At 38.3% G+C, this 22,011-nt stretch overlaps 2 protein-coding genes across 6 annotated transcripts in view; both read left to right on the forward strand.

Annotated features, from left to right (window-relative positions):
- ADAM9 (ADAM metallopeptidase domain 9) overlaps nucleotides 1-17,846 on the forward strand; it is a 94,694-nt gene extending 76,848 nt beyond the window's left edge. The window contains exons 19-23 of one of the 2 annotated variants that reach the window (XR_005721476.1): nucleotides 81-186; nucleotides 5,638-5,779; nucleotides 7,430-7,517; nucleotides 14,470-14,537; nucleotides 16,100-17,484. Coding sequence is in view for 1 of the 2 variants with exons in the window: in XM_040242984.1 (XP_040098918.1) it covers nucleotides 81-186; nucleotides 5,638-5,779; nucleotides 7,430-7,517; nucleotides 14,470-14,537; nucleotides 16,100-16,199 (504 nt within the window). In the remaining variant the exon portion in view is untranslated. Of the gene's footprint in view, nucleotides 1-80; nucleotides 187-5,637; nucleotides 5,780-7,429; nucleotides 7,518-14,469; nucleotides 14,538-16,099 lie in introns of both variants that reach the window. The other variant, XM_040242984.1, reaches the window with a different exon arrangement.
- Nucleotides 17,847-20,500: 2,654 nt separating this feature from the next.
- Nucleotides 20,501-22,011, forward strand: part of LOC120865674 (disintegrin and metalloproteinase domain-containing protein 32-like) — a 188,520-nt gene continuing 187,009 nt past the window's right edge. For all 4 annotated transcript variants that reach the window (XM_040242987.1, XM_040242989.1, XM_040242986.1 and 1 more), the window contains exon 1: nucleotides 20,501-21,490. In XM_040242987.1, the coding sequence (XP_040098921.1) occupies nucleotides 21,433-21,490 (58 nt within the window). In that variant the 5' untranslated portion in view covers nucleotides 20,501-21,432. The remainder of the gene's footprint in view (nucleotides 21,491-22,011) is intronic.

Raw genomic sequence — 22,011 nt, forward strand, 5'->3', positions numbered from 1 at the left:
TCTCTTGGTTTCTATCCTTGCGTTCATGATTTAGAACGTCATTCACAATTAACGAAAGTGGTATTTTGATTGTTTTGAAGGTATGTAATAGCAATAAAAATTGTCACTGTGACAACGGCTGGGCTCCCCCCAACTGTGAGACTAAAGGATACGGAGGAAGTGTGGACAGTGGACCTACGTACAACGGCAAGTAGTGTAGAGGAAAATGAGTGTGATCTCTCTGTGGTCCATGTCAGAAATTGGGCATCCTTGTACCTTCCCCTCACTTCCCACATCAGTTAATCTGTTTGTGTCTTTATATTTAAAGTGGGTTTCTCATAGGCAGCATTTAGCTGGGTCTTGGCTTTTTTTTTAACTTGGCCAGTTTCTGCCTTTTAATTGAGTTGTTTTGGCCAATTATATTTTGTTTGATTATTGATATGCTTGGGTTTAAATCTAACATAATGATATTTTTCTATCACAGTCTCCCTTCATATGATATTGTGCCATTTCAGGATGCTTTCATTTCTCTCCTCCTGGCTTTTGTACTGTATTATCATACTATATATGTTTTAAACCTATAATACATTGTTATCACTTTTGCTTTAAATAGTTGATTATTTTTAAAAGAAATTTAGATACTAGGAAAGATCTTTATGTTTACCCACATAGTTACCATTTCTGGTGCTCTTCTTTTTTGTGTAAAGTCAGATTTCCATGTGGTATCATTCACTTTCCACTTGAAGGACTTCTTTTCACATTTCTGGCAGTGAAAAATTGACTTTTAGCTTTCTTATATCTGAAAAGGTCTTCATTTTGCCTTCCTTCTTGAATAATAACTAGGTAAAGAATTCTAAGGTGACAGTTTATACCCCTTTTACTCCTTCAGAGATGTTCCTACATTGTCTTCTGACTTGCATTGTTTTTCCTGAGAAATCTGTCTTTTTTTTTTGTCTTCTGTTTGTAGGTTTTTTTTTTTTTTAACCCTCTGGTTGCTAATAAGATTTTATCTCTAATTTTTAGTGTTTGATTATGGTGTGCTTGGGGTTTCTTAAACTTTCTGGATTTGTGCTTTTTTCTTTAAATTTGGGAAAAGTGTGGTCATTATTTCTTCAAATATTTTTTCTTTTTTTACTCCATCCCTCAGGGACTCCAGTTATATGTACATCTGGCTACTTGCAGTTCTTTCACTTCTCATTGTTTTCAGTCAGTCAGTTCAGTCGCTCAGTCGTGTCCGACTCTTTGCGACCCCATGAATCACAGCACACCAGGCCTCCCTGCTGCTGCTGCTGCTAAATCGCTTCAGTCGTGTCCGACTCTGTGTGACTCCATAGGCGGCAGCCCACCAAGCTCCCCCCTCCCTGGGATTCTCCAGGCAAGAACACTGGAGTGGGTTGCCATTTCCTTCTCCAGTGCATGAAAATGAAAAGTGAAAGTGAAGTTGCTCAGTCGTGTCCGATTCTCAGCGACCTGTCCATCACCAACTCCCGGAGTTCACCCAAACTTATGTCCATCGAGTCAGTGATGCCATCCAGCCATCTCATCCTCTGTTGTCCCCTTCTCCTCCTGCCCCCAGTCCCTCCCAGCATCAGAGTCTTTTCCAGTGAGTCACCTCTTCACATGATGTGGCCAAAGTACTGGAGTTTCAGCTTCATCATTCCTTCCAAAGAACACCCAGGGCTGATGTCCTTTAGAATGGACTGGTTGGATCTCCTTGCAGTCCAAGGGACTCTCAAGAGTCTTCTCCAACACCACAGTTCAAAAGCATCAATTCTCTGGCACTCAGCTTTCTTGACAGTCCAACTCTCACAACCGTACATGACCACTGGAAAAACCATAGCCTTGACTAGATGGACCTTTGTTGGCACTTGATTAAAAAAAAATTATTTATTCTTTGTGTTTAATTTTGGATAGTTTCTATTATTTTTCTTCAAGTTTACTCTTCTGTGATGTCTGATCTGCTATTAAATCCATCCAGTGTATTCTTTATCTTTGATGTTGAAGTTTTTATCTCTGTAAGTTCTATTTCTCCCTCCTCTTTCTTTTCCTTGCTCTTTCTTTCTTTCCCTTCCTTTTTTGTTTTCTCCCTTGCCCTCCCTTCCTCCCTTTCTTTCTTCTTTTCTTCCTTTTTCATCTCTACATAGCATATTCAATCTTTACGCTAGCTTCTTGAACATGTAGAATAGTTATAGTAATATCTAATGTCTTTGTCTACTAATTCTGTCACCTGTATCATTTATTAGTTTTTATGAATTAATCTCCTGATTTGGGTCATATTTTTTCTGCTTCTTTGTATGTCTTGTAACTTTTTTACTGAATTCCCAAAACTGTGAATTTTGCCTGTTGGATATTAGGTATTTTTGGATTTCTGCTGATGAACTTTGGATGTAAGCTTAAGTGGGCTTAAGTTACCTGGATGTAGTACGGTCCTTTAGAACCTTTTTTAAAGCTCTATTGGGGGGGACCTGAGCAGCATTTAGCCTCGGATTGATTTTACCCCATTACTGAGGCAAACCCTTTCTGTTTATTCTATTCAATGCCATTAACTATGGAGTTTTCCACTAAAAGTGGTAGGAAAAGGCATTCTTTCTAGTTCTGTGTGAGTTGTGTGTGGGGTTTGTTCCCACTAATCCTTTCAGGTGATTCTATCTCTGGCTTCAGGTGATTTCCTTACATGCATACATTGATCAGTTCTCAACTGAGTATCTGAGGGGAACCCTCTGCAGATCTTTCAAGTTTTGTCTGTGCAGCTTTCTCCCTTCTGGTACTTTGCTTGTGAACTCTAGTTATCTTGACTTCTTCCTCAACCAGAATCTATTCCTCACCTCAAGGAAACCACTGGATTTCACTTAGGTTCCCACACCCCTCATCACAATCTGTTAACTTTCCCTAGGCAGCAAACTGGGGTAATTGTAGAGCTCCCCTTGTAAAGCTCTAAGGGATCACTGCTTTTCATTGCCATATGTCCAATGTTGTGAAAACCATTGCTTTAAGTATTTTGCCTGGTTTTCTGGTTCCTATAGCCAGCAGGATAAATCTGGCCCCTGTTACCCCATTTTGGCTAGAAGTGGAAGTCAGAACTATACATTTTAATTCATTGATGGATTGTGTCATAACTTGACTTAGCTTTTATCTAATTATTTGACATTTAGGTTGTCTCTAAGTTCTTGATATGCATTGATGACATTGTAGTGTACATCTTAATACTTAAACATTTTTCCCAACTGAAGCATAAATTGCCATAATGAGATTATTAGACTGAAGGGTATAATCCTTTTTATGGTTCTTGATAAAAATTCCAAATGAGCTTGTGTAATGCCACTGACAGTATGAAGGTGCCAATTTTAATATAACCTGGCCAGTGTTGCTTTAAATTTTGACCTTTTCTTATTAGGTATAAAATGATATATCAAATTGGCTTTAAGTTTTCATATTTTTATTTTTAATTGTTTTGAGTATTTTATGTAGTTTCATATAACTTTTAAAACAAAGTTTTGGTACTTTTACAAATTTAAAATTAGGATTATTTCATAGTTTACCACTTATGTTCATATTTACTATATTTCACTGAAGAACATGAAGCAGACAAAATTAATGTTAACTAATGAATTTTTAAAATTATAAGACTTAAAGTCCATAAGCCACAAAAAATAAGATAAATTTAGCTACCTTAGAATAATAAAATTATGCATGGAGAAAAGCATTGTACCATAAGGCATGACAAAATGGGAAAAATATTGCCAATTTATCATAGACAAAACTTTTCTCCCTAATAGATAAAGGACTTTTAGAAACTGAGAAGAAAAAGAAATACAGTATTTTCTTAAACATGAAAAGTTGCTCAAATCATGGTACAAAAAGAGAAATCCAAATTAAAATCATATAAGATATAAATTTTCACCTGCCAGTTTGGCAAAAATGCAGTAGTTTGACTCTATGGGTGAGGTTGTGAGGAATTCTTGTACATTGCTGGCTAGTATGCTAACTTTTTAAGAAAATTTATTTTATTGAAATATAGTTGATTTACAATGTTGTGTTAATTTCTGCTATACAACAAAGTGATTCACTTATACATATATAAATATATGCATTCTTTTTATGTTCTTTTCCATTGTGATTTATCACAGAATATTGAATATAGTTTCCTGTGTTATAGAGTCAGTTCAGTTCAGTTGCTCAGTTGTGTCCGACTTGTTGTAACCCCATGGTCTGCAGCATGCCAGGCTTCCCTGTCCAGGCTCCCTCCTGGAGCTTGCTCAAACTCATGGCTATTGAGTTGGTGATGCCACCCAACCATCTCATCCTCTGTTGTCCCCTTTTCCTCCTGCCTCAGTCTTTCCCAGCATCAGGGTCTTTTCTAATTGTCAGCTCTTTGCATCAGGTGGCCAAAGTATTGGTGTTATATAGAAGGACTGTGTTTATTCAGTGTATATATAATAGTTTGCATCTGCTAATCCCAAACCCCCAATCCATTCCTCCCCTCCTCCTATCCCTCTTGGTAACCAGAAGTGTGTTCTCTGTGTCTGTGAGTGAGTCTGTTTCTGTTTTGTAGATAAGTTCATTTCTGTTATATTTTAGTTTCCATATATAAGTGATACCATATGGTATTTGACTTTCTCTTTCTGACTGACTTCACTTAGTATGATAATTTCTAGGTCCATCCAGGTTGATGCAAATGGCATTATTTCATTCTGTTTTATAGCTAAGTTGTAGTCCATGGTATTTAAGTACCACATCTTACTTATCCATTTATCTGTCAGTGAACATTTAGGTTGTTTCCATGTCTTGGCTATTGTGAATAAAGCTGTCAAGAATATAGGGGTGCATGTACCTTTTTGAATTATAGTTTTGTTTGGATATATGGCATGCTAACTTGTAACTACCACTGTGGTAGACAAGTTGATGATGCCTTTAAAAAACAACAAGTACATTTACCCTCTGATATGTCAGTTTTACTTTTGGGAAATTATTCTATAGGTACATCTATGTGATATGACATGTATACAAGGCTATTCATTGTAATATGTTTTTGTAATAGCAAAGATTGGAAAAATGAAAGTATTACTGGGTACTCACTAACTGAATAAACTATAGGGCATTCTTGCAATGGAGTTTTGTATAGCTATACAGAAAAAGAGGTGGTGCTCTATGTATGGTTTGGGAAGATATGTAGTATGGCTAAGTGAAAAAATAACAAATGGAATGGCATTTATGCCATGCTACCTTTTGTGTAAGAAAGGGTCACAATAAAACATATTTTGTTCTTGCTTAACTTTGCATGAAGAAACAGTGTAAGATTATAGAAGAAATTAATAAAAGTGGTTACCTTTAGGATGGAGAAGGAAATGGCAACCCACTCCAGTACTCTTGCCTGGAGAATCCCATGGAGGGAGGAGCCTGGTAGGCTACTAGTCCATGGGGTCGCAAAGAGTCGGACACGACTGAGCGACTTCACTTTCACTTTACCTTTAGGAAGGCAGAAATGACGTGAGTAAGCAGGAGGAGTCAATAAGACTTCTCAGTGTTTTTCAGTTGATATCAGTGTGACTTTTGAACAATGTGAAGATGAGTGTAAAATATATCATCATTTAGTATGTTTTAGTTAATACAAGTTAACTTCTAATTTAATTATCATTAATATAAACTCCTTCTCTCTAGAAAACAATGCTGCATTGAGGGACGGACTCCTGATATTCTTCTTCCTAATTGTTCCTCTTATTGTATTGGGTGTTTTTGTCTTCATTAAGAGAAACCAGCTACGGAGAAGCTACTGCAGAAGGAAGAGATCACAGACAAATGAGTACTTAGATTATTTTTCTTTTAAATTCTTACTAAGTAATTTAATTATGTATGATGATAATCATATCATAGAAGATAGTTTAAAACTAGCATTCTAGTTTATCTCTCTATTCTTTTGACATGATGAGCAGGAATTAAAGGGTAAGTGGTGACTCAGCCACCTCTTATAATGGTGAGGGAAAAAGGTTATGATGACACCAACCTGTATACTATTGAAAATGGCCCCTAGGCTTCATTTTACTTGACTTTCATTTCTGATAGTGGGGTAAGTAGAATTTGGGGCTACAACTTCTGATTTACATGCCATTAAAATTTTTTCTTCCTTGTCTATTTCCAGTATCAGTTCTCCTAGAAGTAGTCTTCAAGTCTGTTTTGAAAACAGATTTTATGTATCATCAGCTTTTAAGAAATAATCTTTGATGGAAGAAAGGGTTGTCATAATTCAGACAGCTGACATTTCTAGTCTACATGTTGGACTCTTGTACTACTGTCTCTCAACAATCATTTCTAATACGTTGGCATTGGAATGTAGCATGTGTTAGCATGGACCTTGTAGTCAGACCTAAGTTCAAGTTCTAGCAAAGCTATCATTTGCTAGAATTATGAACAGAAATAATAAGTATCTGAGCCTTGGTTTACATCCTCTACAATGAGAATAATAATATTACCTATCTCTGGAGGGCTTCATGTGAGGATTAAATAAGGAAATATTAACAAATAAAATCCATAGCACAATGCAGTTACTTAATAGCTAGTTTTTATTATGGTAATGATTCCAAAATGTTCATATCTTGCCTGGAATGCTCACCTTTACTTCATTGCCCTATTTCTCACTTACTTAAAAACTGCATAATATTTTCCTAGAGAATCCTCATGTTAGCTTTATTTTTTTAATGTGTTCTAAAACAGATGTAGATTTCTTTTTGTTTTTAAAATATAGTTTATTGAGACATATGCCTGTACCCCCTTTTTTTTGACCACACTGAGTGGTTTGGCAGGATCTTGATTCTCTAAGCAGGGATTGAACTTGGGTCCCTGGCAATGAAAGCACCAAGTCCTAACCACTGGATTGCCAGGGACTTCCCCAGATTTATCTTTCTATGCTTTTTTCTCTTAACTTTCTTTCAGGCTTCAGACTGACTGATCCATGTAGATAATTCCCCAGTCTGCATCTCTGAAATTTTAGTTTCATAGCAATAGCTGTTTCCTGTACATAGCTTACTTACTATCTTTTTGGCAATGTCTGACTCTTAGCTGACATCTTTCCAGCCAGCTTGTTTTGCTTCTCTTGGACTTCCTGATATTCAGAGTGACTACTTTAGACCTAAGAATATTATTTTAGTAGTCTCTGATTTCAGGAAGACTTGAGGAGTTTGAGAACACTGGCCTGATTGTCTAAATTATTTCTTAGTATTTCAGTTTATTTAATTGTAAAATGAGATTAATAAAACTTTCTAGTACTCTAAGGATTAAAACTGGATGAGAACTATTAAAAATGCCATACGAATTTTAGCTATCATCATGATCATATCCACCACCACTACCAGTATCATTCTTCTGTATTTGGGAAAATACAAGTCTGTATATTAATGCTATGTCATGTAGAAATGTCTTAATCTTAATTTAGCTCAAAAGTATTTGTATCTTTTAGATCAGGTGGCAAAAATCAAGCAAAAGATTCTAGACAGCCAGCGAGTGTTTCTGGACCTGCTTCTTCAGTGACTCCTCCCAGAAACGTTGTAAGTTTAAATGAAAAATTCTTTTCCTTTATTATACTATGGTACCACACTTTTAGGGCTTCCCTGGTAGCTCAGCTGGTAAAAAATCTGCCTGCAATGCGGGAGACCTGGGTTTAATCCCTGGGTTGGGAAGATCCCTTGAGGAGGGCATGGCAACCCACTCCAGTGTTCTTGCCTGGAGAATCTCCATGGATAGAGGAGCCTGGCAGGCTACATTCCATGGGGCTGCAAAGAGTTGGACATGACTGAGCAACTGAGTGCAGCACATCGCATTTTTAAAGCTTAAAAAATTGTTACATAATATACCAGGTGGTACAGTGGTAAAGAATCTGCCTGCCAGTGCAGGAGATGCAGCAGAGTTGGGTTTGATCCCTGGGTCAGGAAGATCTCCTGGAGTAGGAGATGGCAACCCACTCAATATTCTTGCCTGGAGAGCCTGGAGGGTTACAGTCCGTGGGATTGCAAGGAGTTGGACACAACTGAGCGACTGAGCATGCACACATAGGAATAAACGTAGATATTTTCCAAAGAATTTAGGAGTGTGGTCTGCACATGGCCTCTGGGTTAGTTAATGGAATAGCACTAGGGTCCCTGGCTCAGAGGAGATGGGAGGAAAACATTGTCTCAAGACATTGAGAATGTCTTGTCTTGAAACCAAGCCTAGAAAATGTCCTGGGTTTTATGCCGTCACTCTTTTTCCCTATGTCTGCTGTCTTTCTGTTTTCAATACCTGGCTTCCTCAGGGCATCTAACTAAAAATCTGGTGCTGAGCTCCTGGAATAATAGGTCTAGTTGTCTCAGCAAGGGGACCAGCAATCACTGTCCTTTGGAGTATATTAGGGAGTACTGGGATAATAATATACTTTTTCTAATATGCATATATCCCTAAGAAATAACAAAATGTTGCTTTATCTGCTTTTATTTATTTATTTTGTGTGTTAATGTCTTCTTTTTTATTATTATTATTTATTTATTTATTTTTACTTTACAATATTGTATTGGTTTTGCCATACATCAACATGAATCTACCACAGGTGTACACGTGTTCCCAATCCTGAACCCCCCTCCCACCTCCCTCCCCATACCATCTCTCTGGTTTGTCCCAGTGCACCAGCCCCAAGCATCCTATATCCTGCATCGAACCTGGACTGGTGATTCGTTTCTTATATTATACATGTTTCAGTGCCATTCTCCCAAATCATCCCACCCTCTCCCTGTCCCACAGAGTCCAAAAGACTGTTCCATACATCTGGTTCTCTTTTGGTGTCTCACATACAGGGTTATCATTACTATCTTTCTAAATTCCATATATATGCATTAGTATACTGTATTTACAATGGAGTATTACTCAGCCATTAAAAAGAATACATTTGAATCAGTTCTAATGAGGTGGATGAAACTGGAGCCGATTATACAGAGTGAAGTAAGCCAGAAAGAAAAACACCAATACAGTCTACTAATGCTTGATCTGCTTTTAAACATTGTATAATGTTTTGTTTGCTGTCTTACACGTGTATCTGCATCATGGTTTTTCCCTGTAACATTGCTTTGTGGTTTATCTCTCTCAATAGATGTAGCTCTATTGCATTCACTTTCACTGTTGATATTATATTACATAAATTCCACACAGTTTAAAAATCCATTTTTCTTTTACCAGTTTCCAGTTGTTCATTATTACAAATAAAGCTGAGATGAACATTCTGTATGTTACTCATGCCTGTGTGTGCGTTCTAGGGTGGTACTAGTACAGTGGTTACTATCCACTTGTGGCTATTTAAATTTTATGTTATATTAAATAAAGTTAAGAATTCTATTCCTCACTGACATTTTAGATGCTCAATAGATCACCTGTGGCTACTATTGTAGGGGCACCATAGGCACAGAATGTTTCCATCATTACAGAAAATTCTATTAGAGAACTCTGATATAGGAATATACCAAAGTTAAATTGCTGGGTTGAAAGATATTTGAATGTTTACTTGAAAACGTCAAATTGTTTTCCAAAAGGATTATACCATTGGGTGATTGCATTGTCAGTGATGTATGAGCATTCCTGTCAAAGTAGATTTTGGCAGCATTTGGTACTGTCAAACTTTTAAAGTCTTTCCAATTACAAGGAGGTTAAATGATTAGATATCCTTCTAAAATGGAAGGATATGTATGGAATCTCTCTGTTCTTCTCCCTTTCCTTTTATAAAAAAGAAATTGTTAAGCCCTTTTCCCTTAACCATAAGTCTCGGGGATTTTTCCATATTTCTACATATATAGGATGATCACACAGTCCCTACATATACAAGTTAGAAATTATGTAATATATAATTTTTTGTCTTTGACATTTTTTTTTCATTTTCAATTGTGGTAAAATATACATGCTATAAAAGTTGCCATTTTGACCATTTTAAAATATACAGTTCAGTGGCATTAATTACATTCACAGTGTTGTGTAATCATCACTGCCATTTCTAAAACTTTTTCTTTACCGCAGACAGAAACTCTGAACCCGTGAAGCAGTAATTTCCCATCCCCGATGACTCCAGTGTTCTACTTTTTAAAAATTGAGATAAAATAGACACATCACAGGCTTCCTTTGTGGCTCAGCTGATAAAGAATCTGCCTGCAGTGCGGGAGACCTGGGTTTGATCCTTGGGTTGGGAAGATCTCCTGGAGAAGGGAAAGGCTGCGGCTACTGCTGCTGCTGCTGCTGCTGCTCCTAAGTTGCTTCAGTCGTGTCTAACTCTGTGCATCCCCTACCCACTCTAGTATTCTGGCCTGGAGAATTCCATGGACTGTATAGTCCAGGGGGTTGCAAAGGGTTTAACACAACTGAGTGCCTTTCACTTTCACTTTCAGACATAGCACATTATATAAGTTTCAGGTGTACCGTGGTTCAATATTTGTATACAGTATGAAATGAGCACCACAGTAAGTCTCATTAACATCCATTGTTGTACATAGTTACACATTTTTTTTCCTTGTGATGAAAACTTTTAGATTTACACGCTTAGCAGTTTTCAAATATGCAATGAAGTATTATTACCTATAGGCACCATGCTGTACCTTACATCCCTATGACTTATTTTATAACTGGAAATTACTATCTTTTAACCACCTTCATCTGTTTTTATTCATTTCCCTCTCTGCCCTCTGTCAGTCTCCAATCTGTTCTCTGTATCTAAGCATTTGGTGTTTATTTATTTATTTTTAGATTCCACATATAAGTGAGATCATACAATATTTGTCCTCTTTCTGACTCATTTCACTTAGCCTGAATGCCTGTAGTCCATCCATGTTGTCGCAAATGGCAATATGTCGTTTCGTTTGGTGGTTGAATAATATTTGTATATATGTACGTGTGTTTGCCACAGATGGACCCTTCAGTTCAGTTCAGTTCAGTTGCTCAGTCGTGTCCAACTCTTTGCAGCCCCATGAATTGCAGCATGCCAGGCCTCCCTGTCCATCACTAACTCCCGGAGTTCACTCAGACTCACGTCCATCGAGTCCGTGATGCCATCCAGCCATCTCATCCTCTGTTGTCCCCTTCTCCTCCTGCCCCCAATCCCTTCCAGCATCAGAGTCTTTTCCAATGAGTCAGCTCTTCGCAAGAGGTGGCCAAAGTATTGGAGTTTCAGCTTTAGCATCATTCCTTCCAAAGAAATCCCAGGGCTGATCTCCTTCAGAATGGACTGGTTGGATCTCCTTGCAGTCCAAGGGACTCTCAAGAGTCTTCTCCAACACCACAGTTCAAAAGCATCAATTCTTCGGCGCTCAGCCTTCTTCACAGTCCAACTCTCATATCCATACATGACCACAGGAAAAACCATGACTAGACTTAGTCGGCAAAGTAGTGTCTCTGCTTTTGAATATACTATCTAGGTTGGTCATAACTTTTCTTCCAAGGAGCAAGCGTCTTTTAATTTCATGGCTGCAGTCACCATCTGCAGTGATTTTGGAGCCCCCCAAAATAAAGTCTGACACTGTTTCCACTGTTTCCCCATCTATCTCCCATGAAGTGATGGGACCAGATGCCATGATCTTTGTTTTCTGAATGTTGAGCTTCAAGCCAACTTTTCACTCTCCACTTTCACTTTCATCAAGAGGCTTTTTAGTTCTTCTTCACTTTCTGCCATAAGGGTGGTGTCATCTGCATATCTGAGGTTATTGATATTTCGCTGGGCAATCTTGATTCCAGCTTGTGTTTCTTCCAGTCCAGTGTTTCTCATGAGGTACTCTGGATAGAAGTTAAATAAGCAGGGTGACAATATACAGCCTTGATGAACTCCTTTTCCTATTTGGAACCAGTCTGTTGTTCCATGTCCAGTTCTAACTGTTGCTTCCTGACCTGCATACAGATTTCTCCAGAGGCAGGTCAGGTGGTCTGGTATTCCCATCTCTTTCAGAATTTTCCACAGTTTATTGTGATCCACACAGTCAAAGGCTTTGGCATAGTCAATCAAGCAGAAATATATGTTTTTCTGGAACTCTCTTGCTTTTTCCATGATCCAGCAGATGTTGGCAATTTGATCTCTGGTTCCTCTGCCTTTTCTAAAACCAGCTTGAACATCAGGAAGTTCACAGTTCACGTATTGCTGAAGCCTGGCTTGGAGAATTTTGAGCATTACTTTGCTAGCATGTGAGATAAGTGCAATTGTGTGGTAGTTTGAGCATTCTTTGGCATTGCTTTTCTTTGGAATTGGAATGCAAACTGACCTTTTCCAGTCTTGTGGCCACTGATGAGTTTTCCAAATTTGCTGGCATATTGAGTGCAGCACTTTCACAGCATCATCTTTCAGAATTTGAAACAGCTCAACTGGAACTCCATCACCTCCACTAGCTTTGTTCGTAGCGATGCTTTCCAAGGCCCACTTGACTTCACATTCCAAGATGTCTGGCTCTAGATTAGTGATCACACGATCATGATTATCTGGGTCATGAAGATCTTTTTTGTACAATTCTTCTGTGTATTCTTGCCACCTCTTCTTAATATCTTCTGCTTCTATTAGGAACAGGCCACTTCTGTCCTTTATCAAGCCCATCTTTACATGAAATGTTCCCTTGGTATCTCTAATTTTCTTGAAGAGATCGCTAGTCTTTCCCATTCTGTTCTTTTCCTCTATTTCTTTGCATTGATCGCTGAAGAAGGCTTTCTTATCTCTTCTTGCTATCCTTTGAACTTCGCATTCAGATGCTTATATCTTTCCTTTTCTCCTTTGCTTTTCACCTCTCTTCTTTTCACAGCTATTTGTAAGGCCTCCCCAGACAGCCATTTTGCTTTTTTGCATTTCTTTTCCATGGGGATGGTGTTGATCCCTGTCTCCTGTACAATGTCACGAACCTCATTCCATAGTTTATCAGGCACTCTATCTATCAGATCTTGGCCCTTAAATCTATTTCTCACTTCCACTGTATAATCATAAGGGATTTGATTTAGGTCATACCTGAATGGTCTAGCGGTTTTCCCTACTTTCTTCAATTTGAGTCTGAATTTGGTAATAAGGAGTTCACGATCTGAGCCACAGTCAGCTCCTGGTCTTGTTTTTGTTGACTGTATAGAGCTTCTGCATCTTTGACTGCAAAGAATATAATCAATCTGATTTCAGTGTTGACCATCTGATGATGTCCATGTGTAGAGTCTTCTCTTGTGTTGTTGGAAGAGGGTGTTTGCTATGACCAGGGGTTTTTCTTGGCAAAACTCTATTAGTCTTTGCCCTGCTTCATTCCACATTCCAACGCCAAATTTGCCTGTTTCTCCAGGTGTTTCTTGGCTTCCTACTTTCGCAATCCAGTCTCCTATAATGAAAAGGACATCTTTTCTGGGTGTTAGGTCTAAAAGGTCTTGTAGGTCTTCAAAGAACCATTCAACTTCAGCTTCTTCAGTGTTACTGGTTGGGGCATAGACTTGGATAACTGTGATATTGAATGGTTTGCCTTGGAGACGAACAGAGATCATTCTGTCATTTTTGAGATTGCATCCAAGTACTGCGTTTCGGACTCTTTTGTTGGCCATGATGACTACTCCATTTCTTCTGAGGGATTCCTGCCCACAGTAGTAGATATAATGGTCATCTGAGTTAAATTCACCCATTCCAGTCCATTTTAGTTTGCTGATTCCTAGAATGTCGACATTCACCCTTGCCATCTCTTGTTTGACCACTTCCAATTTGCCTTGATTCATGGACCTGACATTCCAGGTTCCTATGCAGTGTTGCTCTTTACAGCATCGGACCTTGCTTCTATCACCAGTCACATCCACAGCTGGGTATTGTTTTTGCTTTGGCTTTATCCCTTCATTCTTCCTGGAGTTATTTCTCCACTGATCTCCAGTAGCATATTGGATGGACCCTTAGACTCTTCCATATATTGGCTATCATAATTCATGCTGCAATGAACATGTGGTGCAGATAATTATACAAGTTAGTGTTCCATTTTCTTTGGGTAAATACTCAGAAGTAGAATTACTGGATCATATGGTAGTCATGTTTTTAATATTTTGAGGAACCTCCATACTGTTTTCTATGGTAGCTGGACCAATTTACATTCATATCAGCAGTGCACAAAAGTTCCCTGTTTTCCACATCGAAATCAAGGGTATTTGAAAATTAATGGTATTTACAGTACTAGTTAGGTACTATGTATACGTTTGGCAATACATTTTTGGAAGGCTTTATTTAAAATATATTGACCTAGGAAATATTAATATGTTACCTTTTAACTAATGGAGTTGATCAAGGCCAAGATAATACTTTGTTATTATTGAATTTTTATAGTTTAAAAGGATTAAATATTCCACACTCAGTAGCAAAGATATGTTGAATAAGCAAAATATTTTAAATGTTAAGATTATAAGTCATCTGTTCATTGATTTTTAAATAGATTATTTTTATGTGGTAAATAACCTGTATAGAAAATATATTGATGAGTGCATTGTGGTAATAACTTTTTTTTTTCTTTTTAGCCTATACAAACAAACAGATTTCCAGTACCAACTTACGGAGCCAGGCAGCCTCAGCAGTACCCATCAAGGTCTGAAGTGAATTCACTTAGATTACTTGATCAGGATAGAACCAACGGTTAATGTCTCAAAGTTCCCTTGTATTTTAATTTAATTTAGGACATGGTATTTATTGCCAACAGTAAAGATAGAGCACAGTTTGCAGAAAAGTTTTTAAGAGGTTTTATTTAAGCTTTGTCATATTAATGAAGTGTCAGAATGAAATTTTAAAGAGGCCCCAACAAGACACTGAACAGCTGGTGTAGCCTCTGGTATCCATAAGATTCTGAAGCAAGGATCTTTATAATCACCAGCAATGGCAAATCACATAAGTTTGACCAGACCTCCCATTAGGAACAGCTAGAAAAGCTAGACAATACAAGAAAATATGAAGGCATCAGAAAACTACTAAAGAAATGAAGGATTATTTTTTAAGGTCCAAGAGAGGAAGTATTCCAGAGATGACCTCAGATTTGGGGACCATTTTTCTGTCCTAGATGGTGTCTACCTATTCTGTATGGGCGAGGATAGAAAGCTGAGGAGAGCTTTCAACAAACTAGGGCTGAGGGGACAAAACCTGGAGCCCTGCCAGGGAGATGGTACCCTAGCAAATATCCCAGGCTTTGTGTTGGGACCCAGGGGCAAGGGTGAATCAGACCCTTGATTTATTTCCTACAGGTTTGGTTGTTTTCTTTCACTGTTTGCCCCCAATTTAAAATAGCTTAATTGGTAAAAAATCCTGCGGTGCAGGAGACGCTGGTTTGATTCCTGGGTCAGGAAGATCCGCTGGAGAAGGGATGGGCTACCCATTCCAGTATTCTTGGGCTTCTCTGGTGGCTCAGCTGGTAAAGAATCTGCCTGCAATGCAGGAGACCTGGGTTTGATCCCTGGGTTGGGAAGATCCCCTGGAGAAGGGAAAGGCTACCCACTCCAGGATTCTGGCGTGGAGAATTCTGTGGACTGTGTAGTCCATGGGTTGTAAAGAGTCGGATATGACTGAGCAATTTTCACTTTCACTATCTCAATTTAAAAAGCTAGACATACAAGAAAAGAAAATGTGACTAAAACCAAGAAAATGGACTCAGAGGGTATCCAGTTAATAGAGTTTATTAGGTACAGACTTTAAATAACTATGATGATTGTATCACAGAATTAATAGTCAAGATTGAGAATTTCACACAGAATTAGATGTGCTGAACTTAAAAACCTAAAAAAAGAATCAGTGAAAATTCTAGAACTGAAGAGCACAAGAAAAATGAGGGACTCAATGTATGGGCTTAGCATCAACAAGAAAGGAGAAGATTTTATTATAATATTTTGCATTGCATAAAATACTTCTCACCCCTCCCTCCCCACCAAAAGTCCTTCAAATTATGATTGAATTGCTCATTGAGTAGTGTCCTCCAGTATAATCTTTATTATGCAATAAGAATGCACCGAAATCCAAGTGAACATCAGGAGAAGAATATATAAATTGTGAAACAGATGCTCACCAGGCAAAATTCAGTGATGGTTTTAAGAATGATGTTATGAATGTAGCTTTATTTCATTCAGTTGAGACATACGATTAACTGTCTTTTTTACCTCTTCACAGGCCACCTCCACCACAGCCCAAAGAATCATTTCAGGGAAATTTAGTTCCAGCTCGTCCTGCTCCTCCGCCTCCACCTCCTTTATATAGTTCCCTCACTTGATTATTTTTTTAGCCTTTCATTTTGCAGACATCTTCAGGGAACTGAGCTAATACTTTTTTTTTTTTCCTGATATTTTCTTGAAAAGCCTTTCTTCCTGCTGCAATTATGAATGAAGACAAAATACCACAAAACAGACTTTATTAATACAGAAAAACAGAACTTGAGTAGTGGGAAATGAGAAATAGAAGAAATACAGTAAAGCCAGGGAATTTAGAATAACATTTTCATTTCCATTACTGAATACATTTTATTCAGTCATCTGTGAGCTTAATGCACCTGACATGAATTATGTTATTTTGAACATGTTATTATAATGATTCTCAAATTAACTGTATTGTTTCAAGTTTTGTCATTATGTGCTTAAATGTAACTCTGAATTTTGACCTTAGTTATCATTAGTGTAGTTTCTGGTTGAACATGTAATAATCTAATACCTATGAAAAGTAATTAGCTGCCAATTAATATGTAATATTTTTAATCTTACACAGACTAATAATCCTCATACATTAGAATTTTGTTTATCTCATCCACTTCATGAATAAAGGAATACTCTGTATTCAGAAGAATGCACAAAATACACAATTAAGATATCAATACTATTTAAAAGTGCAAAAACACACTATAAGTGTGTATGTGTATACATGCACACAGTTGTTATCTTCCATTTTTATGAACATTCTATGGATAAATGCTTCTATGGATTCTATGGACAATGGATTCCATGGATCTATCTATGGATAATGAATATTAGCCAAGTTAATTTAAAAATAGAATTTCTATTATGAATCATGTTAAAACATAGCATCCTTTTACAATAGCATCATTTTAAATAAATTATAAACTTTAAGGTACGAAGTATTTAATAGAACTAATCAGATATGCTGTTGATTCATAGCTGTAATAAAAAGCAGGAGCAATTATAATATCTTCAATCAATTGAGCTATCATAAAACCACTTGAGAATCTCATGAGCACTTTAAGTCCAAAATCTGAAACTTCAAAGATTGCTATTAATATACTTTTGAATGTTTACATTTACTAAGGTGTACTTGATAATGTCTCTGTTGATTCTAATATTTTTCAAGAAATTAGGCTGGAGAAATAAAGAAAAAGTTTTTTTAGATAAGTGCAAGAAAATTAGTGGTATCTGTGAGTTATTGTCTCAGCTGTGATAAAAAGTGAATTTTTACTATGGAAGAAATGGTATGAATGATGAAAATTTAAGCACCTAAAATTTTTTCACAACCTTTCATAATAAAGTTTATTAATAAGTTTATTAACTGAATTTCTTTAGTTTTTTAAAAAATTTTTGGTTTGTATATATATATATATATATATACATACAAACAAGATTTACAATAAATAAAATACTTGAAATTCTGATTTGTGTTGTCCATTAACTTCTTAAATACTCAGCTATTTATAACCTTATTAATTAAAACACATTAGTTTTAGAAAAAACTACTAGTCAAATGTTTACAGATGCTATCTCACTAATTTTCAAGATTTCTGGCAAATTGTGAACAAAGGCTTATTGTTTGAAAAAGCCTTGAAAAACAGATTGGTTTTGAAGAAGACACATATCTTAGTCCTCTGAAGATGGTACATTATTTTAACAATCAGCTATATAATAAAAATTGTAAACAACCCCAAATAGTCTTCAGTTTAATCTCTGAATGAATTAATATACAACTAAAAAGTTTTGTGTTTGACACTGATATAGTTCCACAAATTGTGTAATTGTAATTCATATCACTGAAATTTTACAGTTAGTAAATATTAACTCTGCAACTTAAAACTTTCTCAGGATTAAATAATTCCTTGGATTTTTGGATGTTTAGGACTTTTTTTCTGGCTGCACCACAGGTCAGGTAGGATCTTAGCTCTCTGACCAGGAATCGAACCCATGCCCCCTGCAGTGGAAGCATGCAGTCTTAACTGCTGGACCATGAGGGAATAAGCTATTCTAAAAGATTTTTGATCAGCCTGAACTTCTTTTGCTCTTATATGCATTTTTACATATTTTATATGCTTTTTTTCACGTAGGTTTGTCCTTGATTTATCTTGGATTGTTATTTTAAAGTTGTAAAATTTCTTGGTCATAGATGCCACTTCAAAATTTGAAAATATTAAAGGTATTTTTTGCCACCTGCTAAAGATGTTTTAATAATCAAGGATAAATTATATGTAAGTTTGGTGTCACTGTATGGCTATGTTCACAGACTTATTACATTGTTCAAGATACTACATTTTCTCTTTCTGTCAGACAAATGCCTGGGTCTACTAACTATATAGTTAAGCACGATCCAGGTTTTCTTAAGCACAGATCAGATTTTATAAAAGTCTATAAATGTTTACTGAAACTACTATCTTGCAGGTACCATATTAGATCATGTGACATAAATTCTGGATGGGACATGCCTTCCTTTATAGAGAGAGCCATATACATAAATAAGAATAATATAAAGTCTGCTTTTTAAAAGATTTAAACAGGAAAGAGTAAGGAGGGGAAAACAAATGGGATACTGAAAATTCATTCAAAATATTTAGCACCAATTAACAAGTCAAAGGGAGAAGGCAATGGCACCCCACTCCAGTACTCTTGCCTGGACAACCCCATGGATGGAGGAGACTGGTAGGCTGCAGTCCATGGGATCGCAAAGAGTCGGACACAACTGAGTGACTTCACTTTGACTTTTCACTTTCATGCATTGGAGAAGGAAATGGCAACCCACTCCAGTGTTCTTGCCTGGAGAATCCCAGGGATGGGGGAGCCTGGTGGGCTGTGGTCTATGGGGTCGCACAGAGTCGGACACGACTGAAGCGACTTAGCAGCAGCAGCAACAAGTCAAAGCATTTAGTATAACAGTTCTAATACTGTGAAGCGAGGTTAAACCAGCTTTTGGCTCAACTACACCCAAATACTAAGATCATGGCATCTGGTTCCATCACTTCATGGTAAATAGATGGGGAAACAGTGGAAACAGTGTCAGACTTCATTTTTCTGGGCTCCAAAATCACTGCAGATGGTGATTGCAGCCATGAAATTAAAAGATACTTACTCCTTCGAAGGAAAGTTATGACCAACCTAGATAGAATATTGAAAAGCAGAGACAGTACTTTGCCATCGAAGGTCTAGTCAAGGCTATGGTTTTTCCAGTGGTCATGTGTGGATGTGAAAGTTGGACTGTGAAGAAAGCTGAGCACTGAAGAATTGATGCTTTTGAACTGTGGTGTTGGAGAAGACTCTTGAGAGTCCCTTGGACTGCAAGGACATCCAACCAGTCCATTCTAAAGGGCATCAGCCCTGGGATTTCTTTGGAAGGAATGATGCTAAAGCTGAAACTCTAATACTTTGGCCACCTCATGCGAAGAGTTGACTCATTGGAAAAGACTCTGATGCTGGGAGGGATTGGAGGCAGGAGGAGAAGGGGACAACAGAGGATGAGATGGCTGGATGGCATCACCGACTTGATGGATGTGAGTTTGAGTGAACTCTGAGAGTTGGTGATGGACAGGGAGGCCTGGCGTGCTGCAATTCATGGGGTCGCAAAGAGTTGGACACGACTAAGCGACTGAACTGAACTGACACCCCAAAATAAGTGTTAGTATAGCATTGGTTTTTCCTGTTGAGGTGCAAGCTGGTTGTATACTGTTGACCCTTGAACCACGTGGGTTTGAACTGCACAGATTGACTTACAAGCGATTTTTTAAATTCCCAATAAAAATACAGTGACACTCTGTATCTGCAGGCTCGCGTCAGTGGATTCAACTAACAGCAAGTGGCAAAACAGTTCAGTATCCATGGCTGGTTGAATCTGCAGAGATGGAAACCAGAGGGCCAATTTTGGGACTTGAGCATCTGGGCATTTTGGCATCCACCAGGGGTGCTGGAACCAATCTCCCTGTGCATACAGAGAGGCCAACTGTTTTCATTGCCACGTTTCTGCCCATTCCGTTCTTTTTCAGGCTGAAATAACCCTGTTGAAAGCCTCGAGTCCATAGAATCGCATCTCCACTGTGAGTTTAGATGTGGGGCTTCTCCAAGTGAATTTTCTGTTACCACAGGACCTTTTTGTTTGTGTACCTGCCATTCTGTTAATTGATGTGAGAGACAACTTGTTCTTTGGGATTTGAAAAGAATTAAAAGATAGTGCATAGAGGTACGGAGAAGGTGACGGCACCCCACTCCAGTACTCTGGCCTGGAGAATCCCAGGGATGGGGGAGCCTGATGGGCTGCTGACTATGGGGTCACACAGAGTCGGACACGACTGAAGTGACTTAGCAGCAGCAGCAGCATAGAGGTAAAGACTGGGTAGTGAGTCTGGGAGGGAGGAGGCCTTGCAGTCCAAGGTAATAAGGCAATTTTCATTCAGGAAATATCGGAAGTCGTAAGTGGTCCTAGCACAGGGGATGAGAGGAAAAGAGGCAGCAGCCTGAGCTACAAATTTAGAAAATTTTGAATACTCTGTTGAGGAATGTGGTTAGAATTTTCTACTGGAACATATGTACTGTAATTATGGGCGGGGATGTCCATCTCATTCATTACCTCAGTATTCACTGTACCCAGAAGTTAACTGAACAAGGGCAGGCCATTAAATGAATTGTAGCCAATGGTCTGCGAACCACATGGAAAGTAGACGCAGCCTGGTTACACGGTGTATTTGGGCAGCGGATATAGAAAGTGCCATGGCAGGTGCTTTTTGATGATACCAAAACCTACTCACTTCCCCCCTTTTTTGGAATTCTTTTTTTTTTTAATCTGCCCTTTTTAAAATTAAAAAACCCCGATTTTAGTAAATATGAACGCATAACTCATGTGTGTGTGTGCGCACAGTTTTATATCCAGCAAGTGGTGTCTGATAACAAAACAGCGGACAATAAATGTGTTAGTCCTTTTAGGTCCATCCACAAGAAGCAAAAGGTTTGTGGAAGGACGATGACCGCGACGGAGAGGGCTGGGGTGGTCTAGTACCTTCAGATAACTGGGGTTGGGGGTGGGGGCACCGGGCCGTCGAGAAGGGCGGGCTGTCCGCAAAAGAGCGCGACAGAGGCCAGAACGCAAGGACTGGAGAGCCGGTGCGCCCCTCAGGCGACTGGTGGGCGGGGCGCTGAGTACCCAGCTCTCGCGTAGGTAGCCTCGCGAGAACGCAGCTCACCTGAAGGCCAACGGTCGTAGCGTTTAGTGTCCTCTCAAAAAAAAAAAAAAAAAGAAAGTCCAGAAGTCACGCTATGTTCCGCTTAATGATGTTGCTAGCGGGTCTCCGTGGCTTGCTAACGTCAAGACCCGGTAAGCCCATGGATGCCCTGTGACTCCGGTGTGGGGAGTGAGAAGGTTTTTCTTTTCCATCTTTATACGCGTAACCTGCTTGGGTCACACTGCGCGGCAACTGGACACTCAAGTCCTTTTCCTCGCTTTTGGTTTCTTTGGCCCACCAGGGAACCGGTCCGTTTTCAGGCGCTGCGTAGGCATAGCGAAGGGACTCCTGAGGGAGGAAGGTGATTTTAATAAGCTCAACGACAAATCTCTGATGCCCTGACTCTAAATCTGAATTGGGGGCCTCCTCTTTTTGTAGTTCTGTTATGCACTACTTCAACATTTCTTGCACTCAAAAGCACTCCAAAAACTTCATGAACTCAGACTCCAAAAAACTGATCTTCCTCAGATATCATCTGCTCCAGTAAAATAACTTGCCCTGTGTACAATAATAGTTTGTCCTGCAAAAAATGTATACAAAAAATGTATACATATGCAAAAAATGTAAGTTCTTGGAATTGTGCAAGATGGAGCCGCTTATGCCATGTCTACAG

This window comes from Oryx dammah, unplaced genomic scaffold (genome assembly GCF_014754425.2).
Source record: "Oryx dammah isolate SB20612 unplaced genomic scaffold, SCBI_Odam_1.1 HiC_scaffold_7, whole genome shotgun sequence".
In the NCBI taxonomy this organism is placed as follows: domain Eukaryota; kingdom Metazoa; phylum Chordata; class Mammalia; order Artiodactyla; family Bovidae; genus Oryx; species Oryx dammah.